This window comes from Miniopterus schreibersii, assembly GCF_964146895.1.
Source record: "Miniopterus schreibersii genome assembly, chromosome: 1".
Lineage (NCBI taxonomy): Eukaryota > Metazoa > Chordata > Mammalia > Chiroptera > Miniopteridae > Miniopterus > Miniopterus schreibersii.
Window position 1 is genome coordinate 126,555,726 of NC_138101.1, and position 20,507 is coordinate 126,576,232.

The following is a 20,507-nucleotide window of genomic DNA, read 5'->3' on the forward strand; positions in this document are numbered from 1 at the left end:
TATTTTGCTTTCTCTTTGAGGATGACAAGAAAAATGAGAGGTAGAGCAGTGTAGCCATTGCAGTTTATCAAAAAGATATTGCCGCAGAACACGGTTACTGTGGAAATCTATGAGAATCAGTGGCCTACATGAAGGCTGAAAGCACGATCCTCTGTATTGTCATCATCAAAAACTACCTTTTCAAGTTTAGTGCAAATGGACATTCCTCAGGGACTGAGAAGCACATCTAGAACTCACCATGTGATAGGAGCTGTTAGGACAGCAGATCAAAGCATTTTCAAGGTTGTCTGCCCCCTGAACATAGTGGAAAGGCCATCATTCCATTATGCATTCACATCGTGGCTTTTTCTCGGTAGGGTGTTTTTAACTTTTCAAAGGGTCTTCACATCTATAACTTTAATAGATTCATAATGCCATGAGTTTTTCTTGGTGACTACCCAAATCCCTGAATAGTAAAGTATTTGATACTGGCACTTTTTGAGGGTATTCTGGTGAGTTCACATCAGATAAGGGTGCATGTGGTTTCAGAATTAGATGATAACCTCCAGCAATGGAGAGCTGAAGGTCAAGGGCCATGTGTTGTTCACCCTTCATCCACTTGAACTCTTAGCATTATGGTTCAGATGTAGAAGGTAGTTGGGAAATATTGATTCAGTTGAATTCTCCCCCAAAAAAGGCCAGGTGAGTGTGTATCAGCTGTAGAAATATATGCCAGGTATGGTTTTAGTACACAGAAATGAGTAATACATGACTGCCTTATTTATCTTTGAATTTTCATTCTCAGTGAAAAACATATTTGTTGAAAACATCAATACAGAAATATTACTCTCAATTTTTACATAGAAACTATGAACAAAGTTAAACGTTGTCCATGGCCAGGAATGGTTAACGTAAGAAACGCTTCTATAAAATGTATCAAAGAAAAAAGGAAGGTGACAGCAACTCTTTAAATATTTAAGGACACCTTTCATGAGTTCTGTGTTTTCTCATAGTAATGACATTGGATCAGAATGCAAGAGGTTGGGTACAATTTCCAACTCTAACACCAGTCTGCTATGACTTTAGAACCTTTCTGTTCCAGCCTCTCTCTTTTCTTTCCTTTAGGGTACACGTCCATATTTACCAGAGAAAGATTTTAAGAAAATAAAATTGGGAGATTCCAGGCTTTAAGCTTTAAGCACTGTTTGTTGCTCCAGCCTCAGAAAGCTTGACTGTCATTTCAATGGATTGCTCTCCTTTCTGCTCTCCTTCGGCAAGCCCAAGGGAAAGTGAGTATTATCACTTCTGTCTTGCAGATTAAAGATTGATACACAGAAGCTAAGTGACTTGCCCAAGGTCAGTAAGATAGTGCCAAAACCCAGAAATGGAATTTTCAGGAGGAATTTCAGTTCAGTTTGCTGGGCCGTGCTGTTCTTCTTAAATATACGTCTTTAGATATCTATTAGTCCAGAAGTCTGGGGAAATTGGTGGCCCCTGGGAGTATAATGTAAATAAGATCAAGAGTGCCAGTCAGAATGACTTTGGAACAGTCAAAGCACGCTTAAAACCCCCACTCTTGCGGCCTTAATGGCTGGATTCATTTTCGTGTAGACTCGGCATCCAAACCTCAATAGGTTTTTAATAGCTTGAGGTTGAGGCTAAAAGTGCTGATAGGCGAGTTCTCACTGGTAGTGACACCTGTCATTCAGAGGAATGAAGGCCCACGGTTTGAAGAAGCTCTAGGGCACAGGCGAAAGTTTATCAGTATAAACTAAGACTATAAAGAGCAAGTCTGGGTTATGATAGCTGCTTTTGGGCACATTTTTCAAGCTGTATAAGGGAGTTTGCCATAAACATTCAAGAAAGTTTATCAGAAGAGCTGCGCTATAGAGAAGCACTGTGCACGCGTTTCCCATCCTGAGAGTGACAGAGCAGGGAAGGGGCGGGGGTGAAAGTTTAGAGAACAAACGATGGGGGTGCGTAGACAGATGGAGAGAAGGTAAGAGGGAAATAAAGGAAATTACTAAGGTTTAACCAGATATGGGAAACCACATCTAACCTACAGAAAAGAAATCACAAAAACTATGTAAAAATAGAGTATTGAAGAAGAGGGAGGAAATCGCATCTAGAGAGGTCTTCAGCTAATAATTTCCCTGAAATAATGAAATGAGAGAATATCATAATGATGATTTAAAAATGTGCTTCAGGGCTGCAAAAATTCACTAAGAGGAAAAGAGGCAGAAGAGCCAGGATGTGGCCATTTAGGGTAGCCTTTCAGGAAGAAATAGGTACTAACACGTTGACTTAGAGGATTTTCCCTAAGCATCACTGATAGGGAGCCCCTTCAGTGGGCCACCTTCCCCTTGACTATTACCTCTGCCTTTGCTCTATGGATGACTTGCTCAAGACCTAAAGGAAGTCATTTCATATCTCCATGGTCATCCCATCTGTAAAATAGTGACAATGGCATACTCACCACTGATATTTTAATAAGTAATTAGATCATGTCTGTACAAGGTTTCTGATCTCTATGTAAATGCACCATTTAAAAAAACAGTTTTCAATTTTAAAACACTTGACTTTTGGAATAAAAATTTTTGGTCTGTTACCCATTTGCAGGTAAGTCTGCAAATTTCATAGTTGTTTTATCATCTGTCTTAGAAATAAGGTACTGTAAAGTAAGGAAAAAGGTAAAATAAGTCACATCTGAGTGGAGCCACTAGCAAGGTAAACAATACATGTAATACATATTATATACGTATATGTTTTTCCATCTTTTATAAAATATATCAACTAGGTGTTACCATTTTCTCTACCCTTAATAAAGGGAGAAAGGATCATGTTGGTACTGCCCAGTAATACTAATATAACTATGTCTCAAAACCTATACACACATAACCATTTAATCACTGTTTAATAAACATGGTGACAGAAAAGGATTCATGCTAAACATTTTAACTTGTGAATCAATGAGATGGGCAAAATAAATAAATAAATATTTTAAAAAATGAAAACACATGCTTGGAATCAGCTTGCCCATTTTAAAACTTAGCTTGCATTGTTTACTAGCTGCTCAATTCCCTGTGCCTTAATTGCTCATCTGGGGATAATATTAATACTTCTTTCACAAGGTTGTTGTGAGGACTGAATGTGCTAATATATGCAAAGATCCTGGAACAATTCCTTTTCCATAATACACATTATATATGAGTGTTCGTTCAAACTTGAACCAAGTGTTGCCTGCTAAGAAAATATGACCTCTGGCATAACTTTTCTCATCTCTTTTATGTCACTAGTTTGTATATTTATGTATATAACTTGCCTTTACTAAATGAAACACTGACTGTAGGATTCACTATTCAATAGGAAAGAACCTTGCCTTTTATTAACTTTCACTGAACACACAGATGAAAGCTAGTAGGATTTGCCATTGCTTTGCGACTCTTCCCCCAGTGTGTCTTCCTGATTTTGGTAAAGTCCTAGGAGCATGTCAAACTCATTCCCAGATCTGAGGGTTTTTCCCCATATTGCATTCTTTTGCAATACAGCTCTCTCCATTCCACTTATTTATATTCTATCCAGCAAGGCCCAATTCAAATCTCATTTCTTCTATGAAGAGTTCTAAGACCAGCAGTTATTTTCTTGTACTACGCAATGTGCTCTTTGCTATCATTTCATGGTTTTTTTGTTTTGTTTTACTTTTTGAAATGAATTATAAATTACTTATGGAAAAAGATAACCTTCCTTTTATTTTGCTCTCTATAGCTTATAGTAATACCTAACTAATACTTATCGCTTCATCTTCATAGTCACGAACAGCAGACAGAATCATTCCTTACTCTGCCTTCCTTCTAAAGTAAAGGTTGAATCGTTACACCAGTAATTCCTAATATATGTATTAGGACATATGAACACACATAATTTAAAAAATATATGCGAGGAAAGAGAAGTAAGGTAAGAAATGTCTCTGTGCTTAGGCACACAGAAAGTGAGACGAGTTTCATAAACTATTAGTTGGGATTGATGCTAATTAAGTGGAAAGAAACTTATAGTCAATTTTTCCCCATGCAAATATGAATCTGCCTTTAACCAGACAGCTCTCCAGAGAAGTAGCCCCAGTAGGGAATTTGGAATTAGTGTGATTGCCTGTCACTGGTCTCCCAAGGTAGACTTTGAATTCAAATGTAAGCCTGTTCCTCACCAAAATGCCCAAGAGACCTTTCTGGTCTTTTCCTCATAGACAGCGAACGCCTTTAGCTGTATTTGCCATGACATCCAATGTGACAATTCAAATAAAACCAGTGAATTACACATAGTGCAACGCACATGGAAGGTAAGCACAGGTTCTTCATGCGCTATGAAGTGACCCCATTTCAATGTTCTATGCTCTAAAGAAATTTGAGAAGCATTTGATAATTCTGACTAAAGGAAAATGCTAGGAAAATTAAAATGTATGGGAAATAAGACGTCGAAGAGAAAGCTGAGCTTCCATGGCAGCTTTAGCAGAAGACAGTGTTGAGAATTCAAATGAGAAGTCGTCTGCCACTGAGTGAAAGTGAAGTGGAAGAGAAGGGCCTCAGAAGGCCTATAAAATATGTACTTAGGGCTCCTACTTAAAATGAACCAAAAACAATGTTGCATTTAGAAATGACACACTTTTTGTGGTAGTTTTCCAAAAAATAATATTTACTCATGAGTTTCCTTAGGCTTTGAAATTGAATTCCTAAAATTCTGATTTTGCCAGCTTATTTATGGGCAAAATCAATTACTACTAAGAACAATCTTTAATTTTTCACCAAAGAGAAAACACTGAAGTGGAATAGACCAGTCCATCCCCCTCACACTACAGATGTTGAAAATGAAACTGCCCAAGAAGAATCCAGCCACCTCCTCTGGTGCTTTATCACACAGATTCCCAATCTTTTTTCTAACATGGGTCTTTAGAAAGTTTAAAAATAAGATCAAAGAAAATTCAGAAGGGGATCTAGAGAATAATATAACTTAAAGAAACTGGGGCACTGAGGTGAAGTCCGTCCTTGCTCTTCAAGAGAAATTACATGGAGATCTGAGTGGCAGTGGCTTTTGTCTTTTTCCAAGGAAGCTTCCAGATCAGTTAATACTGCCAGTATACCTGAGAGTGGGACTGAGTCATGGTAAAGCTCTAAGAGTGATAGCCACGCTTCTTTTTAAAGAATTCACTTTGATATATGTGTGTGTGTGCATTTAAATATTTTATTTTTGTTTTTACTGTTTTAACTGCTTCTCTGATTTATAATTCATTTTCTAAGAGGGTCACTGTGAATTCATGTTTCAGGACCAAACACAAAATGTAAGGTTCGTAGAGCGATTTCAGAGCAGACAAGCCACCAGAGAAGTGCTAAGAGCAGAATAACAGCCAAAGTTGAAAGAAGTGTATTAGAGCCACTTTCTGCTTCCCATTGAATCCCACAAGCACAATAGAGTATAGGAGGCCACCTGGTGGTGAAATGAACCAATTAACCATTTATGCTACATTGGAAATCAAGCAAAACAGGCTTGGGGCTGTTACAAAAAAAACAAAAAACAAAAAAACAGAACCTTGGGCAAAAGAATGGTAGTCAACAGGTATTATTACAATACAACAGACCTAAAACTGAACTGGACAATCATTCTAGTCTGTAGAATAATGTATATTCCTGAAGTGTTGCCATAATAATAATTATTTAAACCAGGGACAGGCAAACATTTTCTGTGAAGAGCCAGTTAGTAAATAGTTTAGGCATGCAGGCCATATGACCACTGTTCAAACTACCCACCTCTGATAGTATAGTACAAAAACAGCCATAGACAATACCTAAATGAATGACCCTGGCTGTGTTCCGATAAAACTTTATTTAAGAAAGAGGATGTGGGCTGGATTTGATCTTGAGGCTGTAGTTTGTCAACCTCTGGTGCTGTGTTATGTACTGAGTTCATACTATCTACCAAACACAAGGCTAAGCCCCTCACATGCATCACCTCGTTGAATCCTAGCAGCCTTTCAAGGTGGGTGTTATCCCCGTTTCACAAGCTTGAAAACTCCAGCTTTAAAAGTTTAAATAATCTGGTGGAAAATGTACTGTGCCCCCTCTCCCTGAGCAGCGCTTTCTGTAGCCAGGGGCGAGCTTCCCCCTGTGAGCCGGCCTGTTCTCACCCTCCTCCCAGCTCCCCTGCAGAGGCTGCTTTCCATTTCCTTCCACGGAGACGTGGCTCCTGTGTCTCCACCTCATGTTCCCCTGAAATGCTGTCTCTTACCATCTCTTTCTCCATCATTTCTTTTATGTTTAAAAACTTTATGTCAGTTTTCATAACAACAGATGTAAGCAAGCATGAAACAGGACAAAATCAATGTATTAAAAATAGATAGCCACATCTACACCAACAAGCCGAGGAAACTGTCATAGTGTATATGCTCCAAACGGAATGCGAGCCAGAGCACAATGCTCATTCTTACATAAATAATAGATTATGCATCCACTGGGAGAAAAGGCAGCTCAGTGCCTAAATGGGGGTAAGGGTTTTTGGTCCATTTTTATGTCATTTCCTTTTTCTTTTTAAACTTTGTTTCCCCTAGGTATACACTGTAAGTCATGCCTTTTCAGACAGGCCACATTCCTCTTCCAAGCCATCCATGAACTATTTTATTAACTTTTAATAAGAGGAAGTCGAAAAACCTGATGGAGAAACCCACAAGCTGGTTGAAGCCCTTCAGATATATGAATTTACCGGGAGTCTTTCAATGTTAGCGTATTTTCTCCTACAAAAGAAGATGGACGTGGTTTCAGTTAGATGGAGTGTAGACAAAACTGAAATAAAGGAATTTTAAAAGATTTTGTAACTTAAAGAAAATTGCCAAAGCTTGAGAAGTGTGACTATGTAGAAAACAGAGGAGGTTAATAATTACAGAGCATGGGTGTTGGCCAATCTGAGAGTTAAACCTAACAACAGAAGGGGTTTACACTAGATATTAGAAGACTCTCAGGGCAGGGAGAGTTGTTACACATTTTAATGGGAGATTGTGAATTCCCTCTGGAAAGTTCTTGAACAAAGGACAAATTCTCTCCTCTCGGGAATGGACAAAAAACAATCTTTGAAAAGCAGGAGATGAAATAAAGGTTTTTTTCTAGGTCACCTGCAGTCCTGAAACTCCAGGTAAAATTTCCACTTCCCCTGGAAATAAATAACTGTACAAAATCTATAAGAGATTCACTTTGTACGATTCAGGAGAAAACACTCATTAAGCAAGTGATGCAATTCAGAAATTATTTATTGAGTGCCAAACATTACCAACCCTGGGGAGACGTCCACCCCAGTGGGGCATGGGTCTGAGCAGCAGTCTGGACAACGCGTAGGCAACATTATTCACTTCAGTTAATAATAATAATAAAAAATCTTTGCACTCCAATCAGCTTTCTGGAACTATTTCCTAAACTTGGTGAGCTCAAAGATCCCACAAGAGCTGGCTGTCACATGAGATTTCTGGCCCTGCTCATGGTATCCCTGGAAATTTTTGTAAATAAAAAGGTTTCGGGCAGTGTTTCCATACCTTATTTCTTTTTCTAACCCAAATTTGGACCGACGGAGCCTCTTAAACTATCATCAAAACATGGACTATAAAATGCTAGCCAAACTTCAGTTCCTTTGCTATATCCCCATGGTGTAGAGAAAGAATTCAATGAGCTCAGCTCCAGAGATTCATTTAGACTTAAGTTTTAATGAAAGCGAGGAGTTTTGTCCGTGACTTTATAAGAAAACCAGTGATTCACAGAATCAGGTCTCTAGCATCACCAGGCAGAAGAGAGGGAGGAAAAAGAGAGAAAAATTACCCAGAGAGGACAGTTCTTCATGCATATTTTCAAATGTCAGCATGTCCCAGCTGAGGAACGTGGGGGAGGAAAGACAAAGTTCAGCGGGAAGAAAGCGAACCCCAAAGGATCCCAAGGTGGACACAAATTGGCGAAGAAGTGAATTCATCACAAATCTTCATCAAATTCTGATTTTAAATGGTACATTGTTTTTAAAAGTTATAAAAGGTAAAACTTTTTTTTTAATGAAAATGGAAGAAAGTTTTGAAATTTCAGCCTTCTCTTGATATTATAGCACTGAAATTTAATTTTTTAATTTTCATATTCTGACGTAGCTTTGGAAAAATTAGTCATTTAGACTCTCCGCCTTCACTCTCATCATGATGGACTTGGATTGAAGAGCCAGCCCAAGTCCAAACCTCTTATTGTTTTTCTCACCCCCTTCGTTATTACGTTTTTAGACACACATTTATCTGAAGTCAAACCTAATTTCTTACAACAAAGGTGTCAGTAAACTCTCCTGCTAACTATGGTACAAGAACACATTGTGCTGATACACTTAGGATTTTTTAATGACTGTTCATGTTTACCTACATTTACTGTTCTATTTTTAGGTGTCATGTTAGAATGTATAAATAATTATACTGGGATTGTCTACAAAGTCAAGAATATATTGGTAAACACTACAGTTGGAGACTAGTTGTAGAGGTTGGGTGACTAGTTGTACATTTTTGTACCATTTGTGTCAGACATGGATGTCACTGTCCTTCCCTTCCACCCCCATCTTTCTTTCCCTACCATCTTTCTCTCCCTCATATCAACCTGGCCAAATTTGAGTACTCTGGGTATTAAGAACTGTCCTTAATACACTTTGGTTCTTCAAAGAGAGATATTTTTGTTTTGTTTTTATATACAATATAAGAAGAGACTAAAAAGTTTTACTCAATAACCACAGCATGAAAACATAATTGTTTTCTTGCAAAAGTAATGAATTGATAGCACAGTTCTGATGAATAGAATTTAATTAATAGGTGATTGAATAAGCCTTATTGGAAAAATGTTTCTCAGCATATACTGAGTTTCTGCTCTGTGACAGGTACTGTGCTAGGCACTGAAGGTGAGCCCTGCCCTCCTGGAGTATGAAATATAACAAAATTTACAATCATTCATTCTCAGATTTGGTCCACAAAGTCCAATTCTATCATCATTATTAAAAGTATGAATTTAATTAGTAAGAAAGAACTCCTGACTAAATTGCGCTCCAGGAGGGCCCTCTTGGGGAGGCTCCTGTGAGTATTGATAGCGATAATGCTATTGTAATGAAGGCAACAAAGTCCAATATGTCGAGATTTATAACACAGAAATGAGCTCCAGACTGAAACTTGGCATATAGAAGGGACTTTATATAGTTATTTATATATGCATGATTTAAATGTCTTGGGACTGCAAGTGTATCTGGTCCAAGGCATATTTCATTCAAATTCAATCCTGATGATAGATTTTTTTAAAAATTAAAGAAGTCAATACTTTGTATACATGTGTATATATGGGTAAACACACATAGGTGTGTGTACATAACTATGTCATGTATACCTCCTCCACAAACTTCCTAGTTTCACGGCTAAATGAGAGGGCAAGGGAAGTGTCACCAATCACCAATTTTCTCTGTGCAAATGTCTATGAGCATATGGAACCAACTCCCTAGGAAAGCAGCTGAAACAGTAAGTACAGGTGAGTTTCAGGGCCGTATAGATATCCTTCTGGAGAAAGGCTGCAGTGCTCTGGTTTGAGAAAGTTTGAAAGAAAAATTAAAATGAGCCACAAAAGCAATAAAGGGTATTAATCTGGTTGACTCTTCTCTAGCTTTAGAAAAAAGAAAATGTGTGTGCATGTGTGTGTGTGTGGGTGTGTGTCTTACGTAAATGAATCAAGGTTCAGCAGGAAGATCACCACTTCCCCCCGAGTGCCTCGTTGGGGACACCGTGTAGAGAGGTGCCTAGTTTAGGAATGTATAAGCTTCACAAATGCCCACGCTATGCAGAACGTGCTTGGGATGCCCTTATTTCTGAGAACTGCATTTGCTTTGCTTCCTTGAGAGGACCAAAAAGTGGTTTTTCTGCAAAGGATACTCCTCTAGAATTTTCTTTTTTCTAGAGCATCTCTCCATGGGGGTTCTTCTTCAGTAAACTCCCTTTGGCAATAACAGATCCATGAGGCCGAATTCTCCTAGGGCAATGCAGCCTTTAGTGCGTCTCTCCCCAAAACATAAACATTTTCAGTCTCAGCTTTCCTGAATCTGACAGAATACAGGAGGGTGCTGTGAGGCTCAACATGGCAACCTTCCCCAGGGTGCTGAGGTGCTTAAGAAAGCGTGGGGGCTTTCACAGAACAGCCTGGTGATCGGCTAAAGGGCTAGCCCAAGTTCATCATGTTTCCTCTGCAGAGGTACGGCCTGAACATTTAGGACCTTCTTTTTTCTATCTTAGCACCACAAGCTCATGCAGAGGGAGGAAATAATGTTCTTGCAGGAATTTGCCTGTTGTAGAGAAGACAGTGAGTTGGCAAGCAGCACATGAAAGAAAGCCTGGGTGTTGGAGCCCAGCAGACTGGGCTCACACCCTGATTTATTTACGCATTTCTTGTGGTAGTTATTGGTATAGCTCAAGAAGTGTTTCTAGCTTTCTGCCTTTCAGGCATATAGTGGGGGTGCATTTCCCCATCCAGGAGGGGGTAGGGTGGAACCATATGATTCACTCTGGCCAATGATTTTGAGAGGAAGTGACACGTGTGTCTTTCAGGCAGAAGGCATGGCCAGACTGAAACCCTCCAGAAGTCTCTTTTCTCTTTGCCACTTTGAAAGAATATTGAAGAAGGTGGCTGGACCATTAGTCCGAGTCCTGGAGAAAGAACATGCCGAGCAGAGCCCATCGCCAACCTGTGATGGATATGTATGCATGATAAATAAATCTTTGCAGCTTTAAACCTTTGAGATTCAGGGGTGGTTATAGCAGCAAACCCTAGCCTAACCTGACTGAGAAGCTAGTTCTGTGTCTTTTAGGTTGGTCACTTAATTTCTCTGTGTTTCAGGCTCAGAGTCCATTGAAACGGGGAAAATAATCCGTGAGCATTGAGAACATTAAATAAGGTAATGTGCATACGGCACGGGCAGAGTCGGATAGTAAGATTTGGCCAAGGTTAGTTTTTTCTTCCTCTGTCCTATTCCTATCTCATAACACACACACACACACACAAACACACACATTTCTCTTTTTATTAAATGATGAAGTAGATAACAACTGCTCTTGGTTCCTTATCTGGATTTCTTCCCTCTATCACTCCATCTTCCCTTCCCAGTGCCCTTCCATTTAAATTAGATGTTAAAATTGGCATTTACTTCAATATTATTCTCCTACCCCCTACCAAATATCTGCATCTGATAGAGTGTATTCTTTTTTACCCCAAAGAAATCCTAAGAATGGGGTTTAAGGCAGTATGGACATTTAACAATAAAGATAAGTGAGTTGGGGAATTCTTAATACTCCAAATATGATGTCCCTTGGACAACAACAAATTCAACTCCCTCTAAAGTTAGACATGGTAGTGACCAAAGGACAAGAAGGAAGGAGGTTAATGAGTTTATCTGTGAAAGCACTAGGGTTGTGCTCCACCCACAGCCCCACCCCAGGGCTCACGAGCCTATTTTGAACAGGTGCTAGGACTTCTTTTGAAATAACTAAAACATTATCTAGGCACCCTTTTGCCCTACCTTTCTGCTTTAGAAATGTGTGCAGGAAATTCTAATAAATTATAAAAACTAGAATGACTAATAAAGACAAAATATTTGGATTCAGTTGCATATATATCTTATATACTTCCCTGTGGTTATTGTTATAATAACCAGTGGCTTCCTGATGTGATTGCATGGAAGATTAAACCTAACACTTATCCTTTTTATATTAAGACCTCCTTGTCAGTGAGAATCCTTGGTTTTCATCTTTAAACTTTGCTACTTCAAAAACACACACAAACAAACTCCAGTTTATACCATGGTTGTCTGTAAAGTTTAATCACACATCATAAAATTTTTTTTCTAGCTTCAAACCAGATTAGCCCAAGTATGAATATAACCACTAAAGATAAGTAATTTAAAAATAGGAAATGCTAAAAAGCAGGTGAGGGACGTTTCCATTAACTCACTGACCTGAAACACATACATAGTATTGAGCAGTTCAGAAGCCAAAGGTGGCAGTGAACCAAACAACCTTTCTTATGAGGAATGTAAATGTTCCTCTAATTTCTTTTATAAAACCAAAAAGAAATGTACAAATATGTGGGGTTAAAGCCAAATCTCTTAGCTCAACACAGGAGGAAACACTGCATATTCACATCTAACTAAGTAAAAGTCATTTTTCAAAAGTTAAAGGCTGAAATTTTTGCAATTTAATCCAAAATTTTATTAGCAAACTCTAATGATTATCCTGATTGCAATTAATAAAAGCTCCCAAACAGGTCAACTCATTTAAGTGCTATCTGTAATCATTTGGATTTTAACATGATGGTTATTACTTATTACCCTGAAACCAAGCAGCGCAATGAGATATTGATTACATTTAACCTTTAGATCCAAGGATTCAAGAAAGGTCAGAGTTGGGGAACACTCTTCCTTGGCTGGTGAATATATAGCCTTCAGGAGAATTCAAATGATTCCCATTGGTCAAATAGATCCAAGATTAGTTTATTCTCTGGGCTGACAAGAAATGATGATGCTTTTAAAAATAACACCCAGCACGTATTTAGTGAAGCGTTACATTTATATAACCAATGGCCTCAAGATGTGCTTCACATCTCAGTAAGTCTCAGGCTATTAACTCTTTACCAAGTTTGGTCGGGGAAGCATTTTTGTTGGAATGGGATATTAAATGCAGTAGCTTTCATTGGAATAAACTCATTAAAGTAAGTTCTCCTGTAGATTCCAAAGGGCTGAACGCGAGCATTGGTTCACTGTTGGCCACTAGCATTTCTTTGGGTTTTCTTTTTCCATGACAACATTTAGAAATATTTTCACATTCGTACCACTGAAAAGCAGTGAGCTCTAGGTAGGGTCCGGCAGAATTACAGGCAAGGGAAAAGTAACTATTATGTGTTAGATTAATTTGCAGAACACTTGGCATCATTATTGCCAAGTCGCCAAATTGTTCCAAGTTGTTCCGGAAGGTTGTTATTAATAGTATGTTTTCTGAGGAAAGTTCTGCCTACTTTTGGAACTGCATTTCTGTTGCCAAGGAGACTCCTTTAAGCACAGTTTTCTAGGAGCACACTGCAGCTTTTGTTTCCCAGTGTCCTATTCATATCATCTAAGTAAGCGTTTTACATGCTCCAGCTTCCCAAACGTTGAAGTTTTAGCCTATTTAAGTTGCTTTTTCAAACACAGTTACTGCTTGCTATGATTTCCCTCTCTCTTCCCCCCTTTCCTCTCCCCCTCTCATCCAAAGCCCCTCTCTCCCTGCCTTTTTCCTAATCCCAACTCTTAAGATTCAAGATTTATTTTCTCCAACAGTTGCATTAGGGGAGATAGTTTTCACAAGTTTTTGATAAATTAACTTCAATTTGAATAATAATTCCATAGGTTGCAGCATTAGTCCTTCAAGTGTTAATTATCTTTTCACTCTAAAATTAATGTAGTCATTTCCTACTGACTCCGCTACCCCATTTATTGAAGTGCTGAGGAAAACATGTCATTGAGTCCCGAGCCAGCCCTGTTGTTGTGATTAAGCGCGGTCACATGGCCCATCTCTGCCAAAAGGAGGGCCCTGAGAAAAGGTGACAAAGACAGTGATTTCCTGTCAGCAAAGAGTACGACAGGGCTGTCTAGAAGTGATGCAAATGAGGGGAACTTTCCCCACGGCCTGTGTGATCCACTCCAGGCCAGAGCAGGCCGGCCAGGGAGAGGCAGGCCGAGGGAGCGGCAGGAATCGCCGAGGCCGCCCGGGGCGCGCACCTTCCGAGGGCCGCCTTCCCCTCCCCGCCCCTCTGCCCGCGCCAACTCCTGCCTGGCGCTCTAGTCTCTTAACATCTTTTTTTTCCTTTTTTTAAAAAAGTGATTCGAATAGGAATTATAAGCTCCAGCATACGCAATGTTTCATATATTGTTCAGAAACCATATACATCTACTTTCTCTTCTAAACATGTTTAGGATGAGTTTTTCTGTCTCTCAAAAAAGGAAAAAAATATATATCTATTCAAATTTCATAGCAAACACTGATTCATCCTAGCTCAAATTAATATGACAAGTAATCTAAGGACTTTTTGAACTTTAATAAACATGGAACAACAATTTCATTTCTAGATAGCAGTGGAGACAGCCTAGGTTTTTCCATTCTGATCACTTTAAAAATGACTAGATAATGCTATTTAAAATATTATAATGATTTTAAGCATATTTTTCTTATCTTAATGGAGTTTTAATCTAACATACAATTAGGCTCTACAATTAATCTACTGGGAGAGAGGTAAAAATCACCATTAGGTTCTCTTGCCTGATATACCTGGTATGTTTTTACCTTGACTGCTTTAATAACTAGTAATCTGCTTCATTTTGAATAATCAAGGTAGGAATTCGGGTACTGAAATTCCAACATAAGGCCTAATTAACAGAATTTAATTTTTTTATGTGTATTTCTTCTATTCTATATACCAACATGTGAAATTATTTTTTTTAAGTTAATGGATTTTCTTCTATTTTAAGTCTAGCTACTATGTTCTGGACTTTGTACATTTTTAGGAACTTAAGCTCAGTCAGAAAGGTATCAAGCCACATCTGAGATTATTTAGATCAAGCTGGTCCAGAAAAAATAAAAGAGAATTATCATAGAGGGTTGAAATTTGGGAATTTATAAAATATGGGGCTAGCATGATCAATCTATTTTCTACAATTGGTTCATAGCTATGACAAGGTTACTTTGGCATCAGCAGTTATAAAATAATAAGTCAACCAGATCACATTTTCTTCTCTTACGCTACATTCCTTTTTCCCCAGAATTTCCAACCCTATTTCGTGCGCATGTTCCTTTTGAAAGACGTAATGCTTGTCTTCAAATACATGTACAAAGCACCACTTTCTCCTATCTCTTGCGTGTGTTTTCCTGAAACAACTTTTATTTCATTGTTTACTTTGTTTTTATTTGCCTGTGTTTGTGTTTTAGTGTTTTCTTATCTATTCATCCATCTACCTGTAATTTAATTTGTTCCTTTACCCTTTTCTGTTTGGTTAACTTTGTATTAGCTAATTTCAATTGCTTTCCTGTCTTCTCACTCTCACTTTCCTAATATCTTCTTTCCCAATATGTAATATTGGCATCTTCTTTTGTTAACCCCACCTGGCCAAACGCTCATCAAAAGGAGCACCTTTGGGCAGGAGCTGTGCTCCAAGTCTCTAAACATTACCTGGCAAGAGAGCCAGAGAAAAACGATTAATTTGATTGTTTAGAAATTTATTCATAAGAAACACTGTGCTTAGACATTTCTCTACCATACCACTCTAACCCCTTACATAAAAAATCCTAAAAGAGAATGCTTTTGTATCAAAATGTCAAAATAAACTTAATTTCTTCAAAGGAAGTGTGGCTTTTTCCTTGTGGAAAGTGAAGATGTTGCGATCGAGTACATTTCTCTCTCTGTTTTCACTGCCAGCAAACCCCGAATAAAATGTTGAGGTCATCCTTAGCAACTATGTAGAACCTTACGGTGTACACACATATTAACTCTTTTCATAGAAACAGACTCTAAACTTTGTATATTTTCCCCAGTTTTAATTTATATTTATACTTTAAAATATTTTTATTATTTTCCTGTGAATTCTCATAAATAACAGATTCTCAAATCCACAGCAGAATAAATGCAGAACATTGTATTATGTGAAATTAGTGGTTCTTTTCCTGAGGCACATAGGACTTATTTGTATAACGCTGATACCAATGGAGAAAGATGGAGAATTTTTTTTTCCCCCGTAAAGGCAGAACTATATGAATAACTAATTCTCACAATTAAATATAAAATCTTCAGTGTACCTTCCTTAAAAGTATATGGGTCTTAGTTAAAGTGCCTACTAATTTCATATTATTTTAAACTGGAAGGGTTATTTTTAACCCTTTAGAAGTCATGTAATCCAATATTTGATTGAAGAGGAACAGCTAAGCCATTTGCTCAAGAAGCAAATCTATAAATATGGTATTTTTAGTAAGCTTCATACTATCTGAAAACAGCTCTTGTTCAATTATAACCAAAATCACCAGACTGCAACTTCTAAACTTGGACCTTGAAATTAACCCTCAGACTCTGGAATCCCACTCCCACCCAGGATCACAGGGGCACTGTCACCTGCGCTGTAGGTGACGGGGAACAGGCAGAGCTTTGTGCAGGTGAGGAGCCCTGACCGGCACGCCTTCCCCGCATTCTGGAGTCAGCCCGTCGGCTGCGGAGGGCAGTGCGGCGGCCGCAGCCTCAAGAAATGCTTCCAGGTCACTCCGTCTATAGCATTTATAGGACAGGGGAGGAGCTGTCTTGAGCTTCCCCGAGCCCAAGAATAATGCCACCTTTGATCTGTAGAAATGAAAAAACGGAGCTTTTCCTTTGCAAGTGGGTTTTAAATATTTCTCCATTAATAGTTAATGCACATAAAGACCAGCAGAGTGACAGCTCCCTGTGATTACGAATTCTGGCTTCGTAACTCTAGTACAAATAGGAGCTGAACTTTCAAAATCACAGTGGTTACTTTTGACAAATTAAATTGTCCTACTTAAAAAGGTAGGAGGAATGAAGAGAAAGTAAGTGAGGGAGTGGGAGCAAATTCTCCTTGGAGGTGATTTTCAGATTGAGGAAGAAAAAAATGAGAAAAAACTAAGTTTCTGTTTCCCTGATGATGTTGCCAATGCTTATTTAAAAATTGGTACAAAAGGTCCTGATTCGGAGGCTGGGCGAGACAGACAAGAGGGGAGGAAAGATACTAGCAGTATGGCTCACTGTCTCTAAAGAAGAAAGTATATTTAAGGGTGTGGTTAGTTTTTAATAAGAATCAGGTTGCTCTCAGGACCCTGCAGTTTAAAATTAGTTAGAAAAGAAAACGGTCTTAAATATTTAACAATCTGAAAATAACAAAAAATGGTTTAAACAGAAAATCCACTTTACAGCCCATTTCAATCTTAAGGTTCTAAAGTATGTCAAGTTGTATGAATGTGATCTTTGCTGGTTAAATCTAATTCTTCTCCTGTGTAAGTTCCTTGGACAGTTTGCTGGTTGGGGTGCCCCACTTGGGGGGCCTGCTGAACGAATAGTCAGGGTATTTACCTGCACTTCCATGCCTAGGAGTTAAGGTCAGATGGTTTTCTAGCAGAGACCAGAACATAAAACAAATAGGTAAAGGCAGGAAGTTAGTATCTAAAGTCAGGAAGGCGGTGCCAAAAAATCTGCACTCTCACAGCACCATCTTACTACACTTTCTCTAACCCAGCATTTCCAAATGTGGGGATCAGCCTTCGACTGTGCGATGCATAAACCGGGTCTGGGCATGACCACCTTTGCCAGGTAAGGAGTTGAGTGATGAAATACAGAGAGCCCCTTTTTTCTAGTCCGTAGTTCCTGATATTCTACCAACCCTGAGCTTAAAAGTTTCACCTCATTCTTTACAGTAATACCAGGGATCATGAACTTCTTCCCATCCTCAATTGTTTAACTCAACACTGTTAGTTCAATGACTGTATAAGGCGCTTTATTTAACAGCATAGAGAATACAAGTGCAAGGCATTGTTCTTGGTGCTGTTCCAGTGCTGTAAAAAATGGTGATGTAGACAGGGTGAGATGGATTGGAAACGCTGTGAAATGGGTTGGGTGTCCTGTTGAGCTGCCAAATGATGGGAAAAATAAACAGCAATTGTCCAGTACTAAAAGGGATAGTCCCACACACTAACAAAAAATTGTTTTGTCCCAAATGTCAATGATGCCCTTGATGAGACCATCTTTCAGGGCCAGCAAATGTAAAGATTAAAAATGACTAAGGTACTCTCAAATGGTAGTGAAAGCCTAGGAAGGCCTGGGGACCAACTGAAAAGCTTTACGCTTTTAGGGGTCTCTGTAATTCAAACCTCCCACCCCAAGGCATCAGTTCAGTTAATTCCTGAAAAAGCAGATTAGAACAGAGGAATGGGACACTGAAATGGGAATTTTTGGCAAAGACCTGAAATTAATCCTCCATCAGTTTTCCTAATTCGGAAGCCACCCCAAGTTCTAAATTACTCCTTAAGTCAATATCCTCAGGATTGCTTTGGAAGTTTCCAAACCTCTGGAATAATATACAAAGAGAAACTCTACAGATCTGTAGCATTTGCCCTTGGTTTCTAACTCAATCTTTAATAGTGCCTATAAGCCAAACGCAAAGTTAGTGCTAGTCTAATAAACTGAGATACGTTGAACACTTAAAAACAAAAAAAAATGATGGTAAGACATGAGTCACAAATAAAGAACCCCGGTAGGAAAACGTTTGGAAAAACACTGCAACCCAGAAGTCCAGAGTGGGTGGAACAATGGCCTGCCATATGCCAGAATGAGAATTCTCAGGCCAGGCACTTGTAAGGAAACCGCAAGAAAGAGAAGGCTGCACTTTTTGTTCAGTGATTTCCTATTAATAGTGATGTAAATTATATGGATGTGATTTTGACAAAGAATAGCACTGTTTCTGAAAAAATAGTGGTTTATGTGCAAAACACAAAATGCATCAGGAAGAAAAAAAATGTTATTTGGCAGCATGAGTGTAATAAAATCTGAGATAATGGTTTACAATTAGGTAACTATTGTATTTTTTTCCTGTTTGGCTCGATTTTTAATCTTAAAGCTTAGGAGTAAAACAAATATTTTTGCATCACAAATTAATATAGATGTATAGGCATTTTTCATATGTAATTCTTGATCCTAACATAAAATGTAAAATCACCTAGCTCTGGCTGCATTAGGCTGAGACCGCTACTCCAACAATATGTCACGCCAGAAGATGTATTGGGTAGTTTTGTTGTTAATGTGGACAGCTATCCATACAGGAAGCAGCTAATCGTCAACAAACTGGGTTAACGTTGGACAGAATCCTTTAGGGAGCAAAACAGCACCATTTGCTGAGTGTCTGGGGAGCTTATATCTTCTCTTAACCAAGATGATTCCCAGGGGACATTAATTAAACTCGACCAGGTCCTGAAAAAGTACAAGTAAGTATTTCCCTTTAGAGGAGGGTAAAGTTAAAATAATATATTAAGTAAAGGTAACTTAAATGATAAAGAATGAAGAAGGAAGAGGAGAACTTTTATTTGACCTTGAAAGTACTTCTTATTCTGTAAGAAATTTTAAAAAGCTAGAGGGTAGTTGTTTCTTGTCATTATACTGTTGCTGATTCTGTGGTTAGTTATTAATTTTATTTTTTATGATTCACAATCTGCTCTTTGAAATATGCCATATGCTCAAAGCAATTCAAGGATGACAACTGTCAGAATTACTCCAATAAAAATTGCCTAAATGAGGAAGATTTACTACAGTCTGATATTTCCGTGGAAAGTCCCTCTACCCTCCCCAACAGCTTTTTCAGACACTGTGAATCTCGCAACCATTTTTCCAGTCAGAATCACAGGGATGTTTTGTGAGAACTTCTAAGACTGTTTAAGAGGAATTGGTAAAACACACTAGGCTAAGGGTGAATTAGCAGACATGGGAAACAATACAGATAGTTATTAGATGGATTGCCTGCAATCAATATGTGAGTTCCAAGCCAGGTTTCTTAAATCACACGTAAATGTATTGACTTAATATGACAACGTCTGCTCTAAGTATCACTAATAAACATTAAATTGGACAAGCCCTATACCCTGAGAGCAGCAAGCCAAACTAAAGGCACATTTCTTTTTTCTCTGGGAAGATCTGCGGGGTGGGTAGAATCTACCTGAGCGCTCCAATCAAAACACATTTTGTTACACGCCACCAAGTCCATTTACCCTTCATTTTGTTTCAGTCTATTTATTAATGCAGTTTCCTTTATTGCTATTCATCTTGAAGATAAATCTTTGTCCTTCTATAGAATTACACCAAATAGAATGTGATAAAGGGAACTTTCTTGCAATTATGATGTCGGTGCAGCCTGTCAGCACACAAGGGATGGAAATGAGTTTGGGGACAGGGAAGAGAATTCTAATAGACACCATGATACATACAATGAACGCAAAGATATCCTGAGAGAGAGAGAGACTTGTCAGGCTAATCAGATCTTCCACAGCAAGGTAAAAGCAAGAAGGGGAGCTCTAACCTTGTAAAGATGCTGCTGCTGCTCCTCTGACATCATCAGGTCGTGGCTGTCCATCACGAGGGACTCCATGTCAATCAGCCAATCCCAGAGCTCCTGATATTCTGAATCAAAGTCCAGAAGCCTAAAGATAAGACACAAAATGTATTATGCATAAATACAGTGTAGTTGTTAAAAAATCTCATATTAGAATAATATATTCTTGAAAACCCATGATGTTCCTGGGTGATACCTATAAAAAAAGAGCAGGAAAAAATTCTCTGTGTGGTTACACAGTGGGCAAAAGAGGAACTCAAGCTTGTGACACAGCCACTTCTTAGATTTTGAAATCATAACATGTAATTTCTATGTTCATACCTGAAACATTATCATGGCGA

At 38.5% G+C, this 20,507-nt stretch overlaps 1 protein-coding gene across 2 annotated transcripts in view; it reads right to left on the reverse strand.

The window, feature by feature from the left end:
- AKAP6 (A-kinase anchoring protein 6) overlaps nt 1–20,507 on the reverse strand; it is a 516,415-nt gene that overhangs the window by 87,656 nt on the left and 408,252 nt on the right. For both annotated transcript variants that reach the window (XM_081157931.1, XM_081157932.1), the window contains one exon: nt 20,134–20,254. In XM_081157931.1, the coding sequence (XP_081014057.1) occupies nt 20,134–20,254 (121 nt within the window). The remainder of the gene's footprint in view (nt 1–20,133; nt 20,255–20,507) is intronic.